General features: G+C 45.7%; 1 protein-coding gene across 1 annotated transcript in view; it reads left to right on the top strand.

The window, feature by feature from the left end:
• GLI3 (GLI family zinc finger 3) overlaps positions 1–10,097 on the top strand; it is a 326,741-nt gene extending 316,644 nt beyond the window's left edge. The window contains exons 12-14 of the mRNA XM_004383958.1: positions 1,969–2,259; positions 6,449–6,776; positions 7,752–10,097. Of these exons, the coding sequence (XP_004384015.1) occupies positions 1,969–2,259; positions 6,449–6,776; positions 7,752–10,081 (2,949 nt within the window). The 3' untranslated portion in view covers positions 10,082–10,097. The remainder of the gene's footprint in view (positions 1–1,968; positions 2,260–6,448; positions 6,777–7,751) is intronic.
• The last annotated feature ends 4,734 nt before the right edge of the window (positions 10,098–14,831 follow it).

Genomic DNA, 14,831 nt, shown 5'->3' with positions numbered 1-14,831 from the left:
AGTCTGTGTTAGTCTGGAAGCTCCGCTGAAACTTGGCCACCATGGATGACCCTGCTAGCATTTGAAATACTGGTGGCATAGGTTCCAGCAACATGGCAAACACACAAGCCCTCCCAGTAAAACAGACTGACAGATGCGTGGTGGGAAGTTAAATATCCAGAGCATGAAAAGTGGGTGACTCAGTATGTCTGACAATATTTACCTTAGCCTACAGTTATATTTCATTTCATTCATTGATGGCAGCAAAATGTGAGAGCCAAGCTATGTAACTGAGTTAATGGGTTGTGTTGTAAAGCATAAATTTTCAGAACCTAACTGTTCTTGTGAAATTTTGTAGGTTGATGATGTATTAATATATCTGCTCATCCATGGGAGCACATGGGCACACATGTACTTATACATGTTGTTTTTCCTGGAAACGTAGGCACTGGCGAGTATTTGTAGACTCACTGCACATCTAGCTGTGTGTTCCTTTCTGAGCTGCCCCATAATGTACACATGCATATGTTTATAGAAAGAGTAGCCCTTCAAGCAGGGAATGCTGGCCTAGCTCCTTGCTCCCTCCCTTCTCCGTCTTCACGTATGATGGAGCTGATAGAGCACCCTGGCACTGCAATGCAGTGAACAAGCAAAAGGCCAGTATCAGAACATCGTAAGGTAATAGCACTAATCGCCAGAACTATTCTTCTGTCCCTAATGCATAGAATTTGATGTGCTCATTTCACTAAATATATATGCTGCAAATCACACGAGCTCCTGAATAGAAGTAATTCATAGTTAATGGGAATCAGTTCTACCCAAAGGAATCTCAAGTTTAGAGGTGCAATCTCTCAGGATAATTTAGGAATCTTTGCCTCAATGCATTAGGGCCTTTTATCATTTTAGGTAGCATTCAGTCCGTTCTTGGGCTTTTAGTGAAAAAGCATCTTTTAGACACACATATTCTGAAAGACTGGGCATCTTTTTTAATATAATGGATGCATTAGACTAATCATGCTTTTTGTGACTGTTGCTTACCTAATAGCTCATCTTCTGGTGTACATAGATATCAATATATACTCATACAAATATCCATGGATATGTTATATTTCAAGGCAGGTAAATGAAATCACAATTATGATGTTGGTCATGAATAAATGCCAGTAGTTCTGTGATTTTAAGACATATTCAACTATGAGTATCCATCGAATTTTTTATAACTCTATCTATGAACTTGCCCGCTGTCGCACATAGAAAACGAAATTATCATGCGGTAATTTATGGACCTTAGTACTTAGGGAAAGAGTACAAACCAGAAATCCTCATCCCCACTCGTAAATGATACAAGACAGTGCTCTACAGCTTTGATGACCAGAAAGGCACTAGATATTTTGAGCATCCCCACACACTGTTTGCTCCCCAAAGGCTCATGCTTTAGTGATGTCTTAAGGGGGAGAGAATGTTGGCAATCTTTATGATGTCCACATGTGAAGAGCACATTTTCAAAGGGGCAGAGTGATATTAGATCTGAGAGCCAGGACATCCATGTGAAGTTTCTTCCTACCATCTCTCCTGAACTGTATACTGCATTCTTCTGATTAGATTATGGGTGCCTTTTAAGCCTTCTTCTGTCATCATCATCACCATCCCGTATCTGTTGAGCACCTACCATGGTGCCATGATACTTCCTGCTTCTGAAAGGATCGGTGTTCCCAAGTACATAAAGGCAATTTACATGTTTGTAGCCCACTCTGAGTTCTCTCTAAAATAATAATCTGTTAATATTAGTTTCTGTGAACACTGACCAATGTTCAGATGAGCTTTATGAGACTCTTAGTTCCTATGTTAACACCTCCAAGCTTTGGGAAGGAGCTTTGAAAGAAGTTTTGAAAGATTTAAAAATACAGTGTGCCACCACAAAGGGCTGTTGGGCTGGGGCGTAATCCCTCCAGTAACAGTCTGTTATTTCCTTCTGGTGGGGTTCGGCAGAAACCGTACGTCTGCAAGATCCCAGGCTGCACTAAGCGCTACACAGACCCCAGCTCCCTCCGGAAACACGTGAAGACAGTGCACGGCCCAGAGGCTCATGTCACCAAGAAGCAGCGTGGAGACATACACCCTCGGCCCCCGCCACCGCGCGACTTTGGCAGCCATTCCCAGGCCAGGTCACCCAGCCGGCAGACTCAGGGAGCCCTTGGTGAGCAGAAGGACCTCAGCAACACTACCTCAAAGCGAGAAGAATGCCTCCAAGTGAAAACGGTCAAGGCTGAGAAGCCCATGGTATGTCATTCGTTTTCCTTCTGGTTTTCCCTAAGCCATCCCAGGAGAATTTAAAGAGACAGGTCCCAGTTTAGTGGCCTAGACTTCCCCCATCCTTACTGCATCAGACTGTATCTGACTTAAGGAGGCCATAAGCTCAGTAACTTGGATTGCTTACTCGAAGTTGATCTTCATAGAATAAGTCAGCTCAGAAAAGAGTTTTCAGCATTTTCTCTGATTTTTAAAATCGATCTGGAACCATACCACTTAGCAGGAGGAAGAAAGGCACATCTGTCTATATTTTCAGAGTGCCTCTCACATAAAAAAATATTTGTTTAGTCATTCTGTTAATATATTTTCTGTCTTCTTTGCTCTGGTGGCCCCAAGATAATAAGATACGGCCCCTGTTCTTCGGGATGTCACAGTCTAGGAGGATAGACCGACCCCAAAACAAGTAATTACAACTTAGTGTGATGACGGCTTTAATGCAAGTCTGTGTAAAGAACATTCAAAAGAGCCAACTAACCACGTGCACACAGCGGGAGTGAAGCGGGAGGCAGAGGAGGTGATGGCCGTGCAGAAGTTCGGCACATAGCAGGGAGGATCATCACCCCTGGAAGCATGCCAGGTCCTGGCGCAGCTGAGCCAGAGTTGTGAGGCGCGAGTGGCATGCGCAATAATAAAAACGGATGAGGGTAAAAAGAGTAAGATATGCTAGTGATGGGGAGCATTTGAAGGGGGAAAGGGATGGCAAGATGACTTCTTAGAAAAGACTACTCCATAGGGTTTCCAAGGCTGTAAATCTTTACGGAAGCTGTTGAGTCAGTTCCAACTCATAGTGACCCTGTAGGACAGAGTAGAACTGCCCCATAGGATTTCCAAGGAGTAGCTGGGAGATGCAAAGTGCTGACCCTTTGGTTAGCAGCTGAGCTCTTAACCACCGCATCACCAGGGCTCCACATATATATATGTATGTGTGTGTTTGTGTGTGTGTGTGATTATTCACTATACTTTTAAATTAATTAGTTAATAAACTGTGTTTTATACACATTTTGGGGGGGAAGCATATATCTATTTTCTACAATAAAGTCCACCTGTATAATAATTGTGTAGAACATGCAACAGTTTATCCTCAAGTGTTTAAGTGAATTTGTGGTATCCTAGATTGTTGAAGCCCTGGTGGCTCAGTGGTTAAAAGGTCGGCAGTTCGAATCCACCAGCCGCTCCTTGGAGACCTTATGGGGCAGTTCCACCCTGCCCTGTAGGGTCGCTATGAGTCAGAATTGACTCGATGGCAATGGGTTTGTTTTGTTTTTTAGATTATGTCAACAAAAGAGAATGAATTATGTTCTTAAGGCATCCTAAGAACCCAGAGTCTCTTAATACCTTTAATGTGCATCCCTAGTTCAGGAAACTTGTCATCTCCTCTCCAGCTGGATTAATAGAGAAACAACCATTGTTTAAAAAGATAATTGATAGAAATGGAAATTTAGAGAGATTCAGCTCAATGACATCGGAGATGAACCAAGTTGAAAAATATTTTATAAAATAAATAAATCAGGAAACTTAAGGCTGGAAGAGATTGTAGAGATCGAGACTAGGCCCCATGTTTTACAAGTGAAGAAACGGAGACTCAGTGGGGTTACTAAATTGATCAAATTTCCATACTACGCTATTAAGTGTATATAAATATACACGTATGAATATAATTATATATCTTTACAGACGTTTACTAAAGTGCACATCAGTTTACGTTTCTAATAGTCTTTTTTTAAAAACTTGTCTTTGATTTGATCATCATGCTGTAAATTAAATTCTTTCTTCTTTTTTTTCTTGTTAACCCAATGTCTCTTCTGTCTAATGCTCCTAAATGTCTTGTTCTCACTTCCTAAGGACAGTGGGTAATAAGGTGAGGGAATATTGGCTTCTCTGCCCTTTTTGTTTTCACTTGAGCATTTACTTTTGTTTCCTGTCATCTTTCCTTAGTTCTTGTGGCTTTGTGATCACTTCGGTAGTGCACATTCCTCAGATGTGTCTCAAACATAGAAGCAGTGTTTTTGAACACTCCGCATGTGGAAAACGTTGGATGTTGAAAGTCATTGTTCTGTTTGTCTAGGTTTCCATAATACATTGCGCTGTGGCCAACCAAGCAGATATTCTCAAACACTATTTAGTCATCGTACTCACTAGTGCAAATTCATTCTTGGACCAGACTTGCACCACCTTCTTTGAGGAGGGTCTGAATATATTGTTGTTGTTATCATGTGCCGTCAAGTCGATTCCGACTCATAGCGACCCCATACGACAGAGTAGAACTGCTGCATAGGGTTTCCAAGGAGCAGCTGGTGGATTTGAACTGCCAGCCTTTTGAATAGCAGCTGAGCTCTTAACCACTCCGCCACAGAGGGCTCCCTGAATATATTAGTTGCTAATGATTAACCTATGTTTAAATGTCTGAGCTCACTGAAGCAGTTTTCTGAGTGTGTCTGTGTGCCTTCTTAAATGTCACATGGAAGTGTGTGTGGTACACGAACACACGCGCAGCATATGCAGAGTAGACGTCAATGAGAGCCCGAGTGCTCCAAGAACTCCAGGAGGGCGTAAACGGTCTGGCACCCCGGGACTGTGCTGAGGCCAACAATTAAGCAGTGCTTTAATGTCATCAAGATCAAATTTGTATATTTTATTCTGCTCTGCTTGGTTGCCCAGGACGAACTTCCTGTGTCATGTGGCACTCAGCCTGGCAGGGAGACGGTGCTCTCCTTGTTCGTGTGCTTGGGCGTATGTACTGCAGTAGCAAAAGTGACGTCCTGGGCTCCGCTGAGAAGCCCTGTCTCCAAAACCCTGTTCCTGACAGCACTTTGCATGCCACCAGAGACTGCAGTAGTCTGACTGGCTGTGTGCATTTCTCTCTCCCAGGAGAATTTTCTCATGACTGCTGTCAGTGGCTCCAGTTTTTTAGTAACCCTGGAGAAGGTACCGCAGAGGAGCAGAAGTAGCACCAGGCAGTGGGGGTCTAGGCTGGTGGCACTTTATAATGTTGGGCAACACTGAACTTCTCTGAACATCATTTTTCTTGTCTGAATGAAAAGGATTGGACTGTTTCTCACTGGAATTTTAGGAAGAATGAGTATGTAGTGTGGGGTGTCCCGCTCACTGCAGGCCATTTCACATTATTGACTCTGTCCCACTAAAAGCCCGTTGTGCTCCCTGTACACGGGAACAGCCAGCCCCTCAAACCCCTCCCTGTTTCCAAACACTCCGCTTGGGGGTGCTGCTCCGGACTGAGAACCAGTGGACTAATTAAGCTCCCATTTAGTTGCAGAATTTTCTTATGGAATCCACTTGCTTGAGGGGTGTGGAAGAGAGGGCATTTCCCAATTGTCCTAGTGAAGTAATAGGGGACAGAGTAAGAGGAATGGGAAAATCACCCCACAGACTCATGACAGCCACGATTTGTAGCCTTTCTTCCCGTCTGGCTTTAGCAGAAGCTAAGCAGTTGAAGTTTTACCTTCACGTACAACCTCGGTGAGGTTCTAAACAGCAGGAAAATGCAGCAGGAAGGAGGACAGTTACAAAGAATTTGGATAACGAGTCCTGAATAGTTTAGAAGGGCTCTCATTGGAGAGGAGGTAATATGTGGGGTCATGGAGCATATATTACATTTCTGTTCTAGCTGAGCAAAATGAACCCAAAGAATAAAACTACCTAGGATATTAATAATTGTGGATGCCCTCTGAGCCAATTATTACTGTCTTCGTTCGTTTTATACTTTGTGTGTTCTTAGGGCTTCTCCTGTAATTCCCACAACCCCTCATATAAATTGTCCCCATTTTATGGACAAAGAAACTGAGGTTTAGAGTGGCGAAGTAATTTGCCCAAAGAATAAAGTTGTGGAGGTGGGATTTGAACCTATGAAGTCTATTTGCAGAGTTGGCTTTTTTGTCAGGATTCCATTGCTGAGATCATGCCTGTCACATTTCATCTAGCATCCTCTACTCTTCACTGACTCCCACTACACATCAGCCTCGTGGCCCATCCATCATTTTGGTCAAGAGAAGTCACCTGCATTCACTACAACATGGTTTTTCTTCTTACTCGTGTGACAGATAATCCTGAAGGTCTTGATAGTGCATGTGCTCGCAATCTCACCTCCCTTTTCTTTACTCCTCTTGGTGACATTGCTTTCCTTTCCTCTTGACCCCAACAGACATCTCAGCCAAGCCCTGGTGGTCAGTCTTCATGCAGCAGCCAACAGTCCCCCATCAGCAACTATTCCAACAGTGGGCTCGAGCTTCATCTGACCGACGGAGGTAGTGTAGCAGACCTCAGTGCCATCGACGAAACCCCGATCATGGACTCGACCATTTCCACCGCAACAACAGCCCTCGCTTTGCAAGCCAGGAGAAATGCCACAGGGACCAAATGGATGGAGCACGTGAAATTGGAAAGGCTAAAACAAGTTAATGGAATGCTTCCGCGACTGAACCCCATTCTACCCTCCAAAGCCCCTGCGGTCTCTCCTCTCATAGGAAACGGTGAGTTCCATGGCTGACCACACCCATGTGTTTTGCTTCTGTTCTTTCCAATGTGGCCCTAGCAGTAGGAGGGGAACCGGGCCACGGTTTTATGCTTGCTAGTTTCTCTGCTAGCTCTAGGATTAGGTCGTAACCATAACATACTAATGGGTTGAACCCATTCGAATTGTCTTTCTGAAGGGTCTATATTTTAAAAACAGGTAGTGCCGGGATAATACTGAAATGAAAAATAAGACTGTGACTCCTGTTCAGATTGTGAAATCATAAGTACTAGACCAGGCTGAGATAATCCCAGCAACAGAGGTACCTGTGGTTAGTCCTGTGTCTTGGGTGTCCTATCTAAAACCAGGAATTCCCCAGCCACTTTGATTGATGTTTGTCCAGTTTGAGCCATGACAGGTGACCTTTGCCACTGTCAGCCCCCAAGTCAGTTTTTGCTTCTAAGATTACACTGAATACCTGGAGTATATCTTAAGAGCAAACCACCCTGCCCCACCAACTCCGATGTGTGACATGTTCATAGGATGTGGAATAAACAGGAAGCCCTGAGTGTGGATATGAAACTCCTGGAATACCTTTGGTCTGTGGAGTTGAGTGTAAATGAATCATTGTATATACATCCCAAGAGTCTTCATTTTGTCCTGGTACTGTGACTGTGGATTAGCCTAACTGAACTGAGGGAGTTGTTATTGTTTTATTGAAGTCAGAGGTTGACAAACTAACACCCATGGGCCAAGTATGGCTTGTCACCTATTTTGTAAATAAAGTTTTATTAGAACCCAGCCATGCCCATTCATTTATATATTTTCCATGGCTGCTTTCCTGCTACACTGTAGAGTGGAGCCGTTGTGCCAGAGACTGTCACCCATGAAACTGAAATATTGACCTGGCCTTTGGAGAAAAAGTTTGCAGACCACTCTGTTTAAGTTGTCCTTGAAATGAATTCGTCTTCACCATGTCCTTCTCTCTGTCCAGGCACACAGTCCAATAACAACTGCAACTTGGGCGGGTCCCTGACTCTTCTCCCGAACAGAAGCGACCTGTCTGGGGTGGACATCACCATGCTGAACATGCTCAACAGGAGGGACAGCAACACCAGCACCATCAGCTCCGCCTACCTGAGCAGCCGTCGGTCCTCGGGCATCTCCCCCTGCTTCTCCAGCCGGAGGTCCAGTGAGGCGTCCCAGGCCGAGGGGCGACCCCAGAACGTGAGCGTGGCCGACTCCTACGACCCCATCTCCACGGACGCCTCGCGCAGGTCCAGCGAGGCCAGCCAGTGCGACGGGCTGCCGAGCCTGCTCAGCCTCACGCCTGCCCAGCAGTACCGTCTGAAAGCCAAGTACGCCGCGGCCACCGGGGGGCCCCCGCCCACACCCCTGCCCAACATGGAGAGGATGAGCCTGAAGACGAGGATGGCCCTGCTTGGGGACAGCAGGGAGTCTGGGGTGTCCCTGCCCCCTGTCAACCCTCCCCGAAGATGCAGCGACGGGGGCACTCACAGTTACGGCCGGCGCCATCTGCTGCCCCGAGACGCCCTGGGAAACAGCGTGAGAAGAGCCAGCGACCCCGTGAGGACGGTCTCAGAGAACCTTTCCCTGCCCAGAGTTCAGCGTTTCAACAGCCTTAATAGCTTCAATCCCCCCGTGTTGCCTCCATCCGTGGAAAAGCGTAACCTAGTGCTTCAGAATTACACACGGCCCGAAGGCAGCCAGTTCCGTAACTTCTACTCATCTCCCTGTCCTCCGAGCATCAGTGAGAATGTCACCCTGGAGTCCCTGACCATGGAAGCAGACGTGAACTTCAATGACGAGGACCTCCTGCCGGATGACGTGGTACAGTATCTGAATTCTCAAAATCAAGCAGGGTATGAGCAGCACTTCCAGAGTAGCATCCTGGATGACAGCAAAGTGCCCCAGTCCAGCCTGGGAAGCGGGCACAGCGAATTCAACCCACCTGCACTGCCGGACAGCCACATGGGGCAGCCGTACCCGGCTCTGGAGCAACCTTGCACAGACGCCAGTAAAACAGACCTGCCCATCCAGTGGAATGAAGTCAGCTCCGGAAGCGCCGACCTGTCCTCCTCGAAGCTGAAATGTAGCCAGCGTGCCACACTGCAGCAGGCGCGAGCCTTTGGATTATACAACAATATGGCCGTCCACCAGCAGAATCCATTGAGGAACGGGGCTAGCCCAGCTGGGGGATATCCAACCCTCGGGGAGAACAGCGGTTCCTACGGCGGCCCAGAGCACTTGGTGATCCATGGCAGTGGCAATACCAGCACCAATGGAAACGCCTTCCATGAACAGCCCTACAAGGCCCCACAGTATGGGAGCTGTCTAAACAGGCAGCCGGTCGCCCCCGGTGCACTCGATGGTGCCTGCGGTGCTGGGATTCAAGGATCAAAGCTGAAAAGCACCACCGTGCAAGGGAACGGGAGCCAGGCAGATTTTGGCATGTCCATGGTCCCCGGTGAGTCAGCTGGCAGCACAGGGACTGGCATGCAGAACCAAGAGCTGGTGGCACAGGGGTACCTCGCTCCTGCGCTCCTCGGTGACAGCATGCACCAGCATGGGGGAGGCCGCCCCAGCCAGGGGATACTGGGGCAAGTAAGTGCTACCTCACAAATCAACGTCTACCCAGGGCCAGAGAATTGTCTGCCGGGGCCCCACAGCCTCGGCATGCAGCCCTCCAGCGCGGCAGTGGGCAGGGGCTACCCGCAGTGCACCAGCTATGGGGGCAGCCGGCGCCAGGCAGGGCCCAGGGGGAGCCTTGCTCTGCAGCAGGGACAGCTCAGTGACTCAAGTCAGACCTGCAGGGTGAACGGCATCAAGATGGAAGTTCAGGGGCCGCCCCAGCAGCTCTGTGGGAATATGCAGAATTACTCTGGTCAGTTCTATGACCAAACCATGGGCTTCAGTCAGCAAGACGCAAAAGCTGGCTCCTTCATGTCGGAAGCCTCCTGCCTCCTCCAGGGGGCCAGTGCTGAAAACTCCGAGTTACTTTCCCCAGGTGCTAACCAGGTGACAAGCACAGTGGACAGCCTTGACAGCCATGACCTGGAGGGGGTGCAGATTGATTTTGATGCCATCATCGATGACGGGGACCACGCCAGCCTGCTGTCAGGAGCCCTGAGCCCAAGCATCCTTCAGAACCTTTCCCATAGCTCCTCCCGCCTCACAACTCCGCGAGTGGCCCACCCCTTCCCCGCGCTGTCCGTGAGCACCACCAACATGGCCATCGGGGACATGAGCTCTTTGCTGACCTCCCTTGCGGAAGAAAGCAAATTCCTTGCAGTTATGCAATAGGTAGGCATTAGGAAAATGGACAGCACACATGCATAAGACTGTAGGAGGTTAAAAGATGAAATGGACTCTTTTTTTTGTTGTTGTTGGGTTTTTTTTTGTAGTTCTGTATGTGTTTTAGAAGGAGCCCTGGTGGCGCAGTGTTTAAAGCGCTTGGCTGCTAACCGAAAGGTCAGCAGTTTGAACCCACCAGCCGCTTTGAGGGAGAAAGATGTGGCAGTCTGCTTCCGTGAAGATTACAACCTTGGAAACCCTACGGGGCAGTTCTACTCTGTCCTGTAGGGTCGCTATGAGTCGGAATCGACTCGACGGCCACGGGTTTGGTTTATGTGTTTTAGCAATCTCATCTCACCTAATTGGGATGGGTTTCAAGTATATTCCTTTTATGGAAAAGGACTTTAAAAAACCCTAAAGTATTCTAGGGAGAAAACTGTCTTCCATTTCAGTTTTGAATCAGTATTGTTACACTCACTCGAACCACCCCTTTTTTTTTTCAGCTGTAAGCCTGCCTCCTTTTTTAGTAAAACCAGTGTAAATGTGTCATGCGCATGTTCTTTGTTTTAGAAGAGAGGTCAAATGAAAGGATTTGACATGTTTTTCTGTCACTCAAAGGAAATAGGAGTTGGTGTGCTTGTGACCAAGGAGTTCCATGTTCAGCTTTTAAAATTTTCCTTTACACATGCTCAGCTCTTTTATTTTTTTTCCCCACATTGGGCACAAGAATATGGCTAGGGAGTTAAGAATCCTTTGTGGGTACACTGTAGCCTAGATGACAGATTTTTAACATGCTCCCCACCCTTAATTCAGTTCAGGGCATACTTTCCACTGTGGCTCACAAGGGGAAATTTGGGGCTCTTGCAAATGACATTGTTCCCCTCACAATTTGGGTTTTAAATTCTGTGTGTCCGTAAGTGTGCTTTGGGTGGGTATGTCTGTATGGTCAGTTCTCAGTTATCTAGTATGCGTCTTCTCCCTCCGTCTTCGCGAATGTTCAACAACATCTAGTGCTGCAGTGAGAGAGAGGGAAGTTACCGCTGGTGATACTCAAACACATTGCTGTTTTTCTCTCTTCTGGTAAGAAGTTAGGAGAATTGTAGATTGAAGCTATTGGGTAGAACTAGTTTGAGGGTTTCTTGTGGGTTTACTGTATTCATTGATTAGGCCCATCTTTTTCCCATTATCATAGATAACTGAGAATTGATTGTATATAGTTCTAAATATATAGATATTTAAACAACCGCATAACGGGCTGTACCTTTAACACGTTAATTTCCATGATAGTGAAGGAATATTTCTGTTTTAAGCCGCCAGGTGCTCCTTGGAAACTCTATGGGGCAGTTCTCCCCTGCCCTGTAGGGTCACTATGAGTCAGAATCGACTCGATGGCAATGGGTTTTTGGGTTTGATTTTAAGGGATCTGTAAAAGTTGTAAAAGAAAAAGCTCACATGCAATGATATTTGGAATAAATTGCTTCAACCATTTTTAGCATTTAAGAGCACTAGGGAGGGTGTTTCGTAGTTGTTTAATGCCCTGTCTATTAAATACTGCATCCATTTAAGAACTTAAAAATTATATGCAGTTAGTCCATAATGTGGACTGGTATCTGTTCATTTGTTTTGGATTAAAACATTTAAGATTAAAAAGAAAAAAAACATCTACTCCCCATGTGCAGTTGATACACATAAAAGACATACTATGTGTGTACAAAAAGTACATGGATTATCCAGCATATTATTTTTTCAAATATGTAAACTATAGAAATAAAATATTAACATCTCAAACCACCCGCTGTATTCTGCCCCATTAACCCCTAGACTTGAATTGATCCAAAGTGATTCATAATTCTATGTGTGGCTTTTCCCCTTTATTCCTGCCATTTTGAATTAGTATTAGGAAGATAGAATCAAGTAAAATAAAGTGTTAGATAATAGAATGTTAGGTCCAGTCCATTTTTCTCATATTTATCTTCTCTCATTTGGACCAAAAATCTCAGCATGGAGGTAAATTTGCCATTGGGACTTCCTGGCTAAAACAGTTGGATTTGCTTTCAACTAAATGTTCCAGAGATCAACAGGGGGATGTCCCGTCATTCTCCCACATCTAGAAGCTTTTTTTAAATCAAAGGACATATCCCCTTTGGAACAGAGCCCCAGACCAAAAGAGAAGTGCTGACCTGAGCTCAGGAGAGTAGTCTCTACCATTTTCCACAAAATCAGCAATCCATTCCCTGACTCACGTTTTTCCATGAATCTCAAAGTCTCCAGATTCCTTGTTATATCTCACATACTCTTATGGTTTAGCCCAACCCCTTTCCTACTCTTGGACGTGACCTGTATTTCCAAATGACCGTAATTTCGCATGTCACTGTTCGTCCTTCCCAAATTCTGACTAGCACTGTGGTCAGTTGTGCATCTGCTTGGTGAACTTTGGTTTCAGGCTATTCTCTAGGTTGCCCCTGTGCTTTGCCTTTTCTCTGCATACTTGTTTTCCTTGCTACTGCCTGTACATTTGCAGGAGACACACATGTGTTAGCTCAGTCTTTGGCTTCTCCCAATATAGAAATTTCACAAGGATGGAGGAGAGAAAGGAGGGAAGAAGAAGGTGTACTTTTCCAGGATTCCAGTGATCTGTTGTAACAGAGTTCAGTGGAGGGAGGAGGTCTTTTGAGGCCACTTAGAAGTATCCTGTCTGGACACGGGAGCTCCGTTCTACCAGCACCAACAACTGCCTTCAAGTCTACCCTGACTCATGATGATCCCTTATGTCTCAAAGTAGAACTGTGCTCCATGGAGTTTTCAGTTGCTGTTTTTTTTCTGGACTAGATCACCAGGCCTTTCTTCCGAGGCACTTCTGGGTGGACTTGACCTCTGTACTTGGCATCTAATATCATGGACCCACCCCCAGCCTCCTACCTTCTCTGTCCTTCTCAGATCTACACGTTCAGGAAGATGGTGCCAACTCATTGGCGCCGTCATCTCACTTTTCAATGCAGGCTCACACGTGGCACTCCTGCTTAACGTCTGCATCAAATGTGGTGTTTTTCAAAACCACTTTTGGTTACTTTTTTAAAAGGCTAATTAGACTGACCCGTTTCTCACACATCGGCGTGTCCTCTTGAGCCACAGTGTTTCGATTCTTGCGATGTATGTGCCTTATTTTATGTTTATCTTGTCAGCGCGAGGGACCAATTGATGTTGCCAAACCCGAGCTCCGACACCGTGGCGGCTCACTGGTCGGAGAGCACACGGTTGCCGTCAAGTCTGAGCTGTCTCCTAATCTTCTGGTGTTCTGTGTTGTTTTGAACTGATAGGAGGATGTTCTGTTCCGAAAAGTGACTGTTGTGTATCCTGCAAACGTGTAAGATAAAATACAAGTTCATTTTTTTTCACCTTTTTTAGATTTTTAAAAAATAAAATGTGTAATCCTTTTTTAAAAGAAACACATGTAAATACATTTAAGTATTATAGGAATAGCGTTCGGACATAACGGGCCCCGGGGCCTCCTTGGAGCAGCCTGCAGCTTGCTGGGAGGCTTTGGCACCGGACTAAAGCCTAGGGGCGCAGCCCAGCCAACAGATGAACTCGACTTCTGCTTTCAAAACCACTTAGTCCTTTTGTAACAAAGAAAAAAAATGTTTCTTACAATGTCAATAAAAGAAAACTGTTTGTACTGAAAATTTTATTGTTTCTTATTTAATTCATCAAGAAAAAACAAAGCAGTTGCTATCAAGCTGATTCCAACTTGTGGCAGCCCATGTGTTACAGAGTAGAACTGCTCCATAGGGTTTTGTGGGCTGTTATCTTAAGAGAAGCAGATCACCAGGTCTGTCTTATGCGACGCCACTGGGTGGATTCGAACCACCAACCTTTAGGTTAGTAGTCAAGCCCAAACCATTTGCTCTACCCAGGGACCTTATTTAATTCATAGCTGAATGGAAAGACACCCTTCACATACAAGCTAAGCAGACTTCTGCTCTGAGACAAAGCTTCCTCATGGGTAAAGAGGAAAATAAGATAACAATAGTGTTGTTGGGAGGATGTACAGACAGTAGGCAGGAAAATTGCAAGCAATATTGTTTTACGTATTTTCGTCCCTTTGCCAAACTCTTACAGAGGAGGACATAAAAACAGTTTAATGACTAACAGTTTACCAGTTGCCTTCAAGTCCATTCCAACTCATGATGTCCTTGTGTGTATCAGAGCACAACTGTGCTCCATAGGGTTTTCATTGGCTGATTTTTTTAGAAGTAGATCGCCAGACCTTCTGAGGTGACTCTGGGTGGACTTGAACCTCCGACCTTATGATTAGCAGCCAAGCGTGTTAATGGTTTGCAGCACTCAGGGATTCCTTTTTTACATATTATTTCCAAAATAATTTCAAAGATACTGTAACACTGCTGTTGTTATGTGCCATCGAGTCGATCTGGACTCATAGTGACCCTATATGACAGAGTAGAACTGCCCCATAAAGTTTCCTAGGCTGTAATCTTTACAGGAACAGATCACCAGGTCTTTTCTCCTGTGGAGCCACTGGTGAGTACCAACCCTGACCTTTCAGTTAGCAGCTGAGCAGTTAGTCATTGTGCCACCAGGGCTCCTAACCTTAACACCTTCACACCAAAATACCAAAACCAACCCCATTGCCATCAAGTTGACTTCTGACTCATGGCGACCCCAAAGGATAGAGTAGAACTGCCCCATAGGGTTTCTAAGGCTGTAAATCTTTAGGGTGGCGGATTGTCACATCTTTCTC

The sequence above is a fragment of the Trichechus manatus genome, unplaced genomic scaffold (assembly GCF_000243295.1).
Source record: "Trichechus manatus latirostris isolate Lorelei unplaced genomic scaffold, TriManLat1.0 scaffold00114, whole genome shotgun sequence".
NCBI classification, from domain to species: domain Eukaryota; kingdom Metazoa; phylum Chordata; class Mammalia; order Sirenia; family Trichechidae; genus Trichechus; species Trichechus manatus.
Note: the sequence above shows the minus strand (reverse complement) of the source record. Positions and strands in the feature narration are given on the sequence as shown.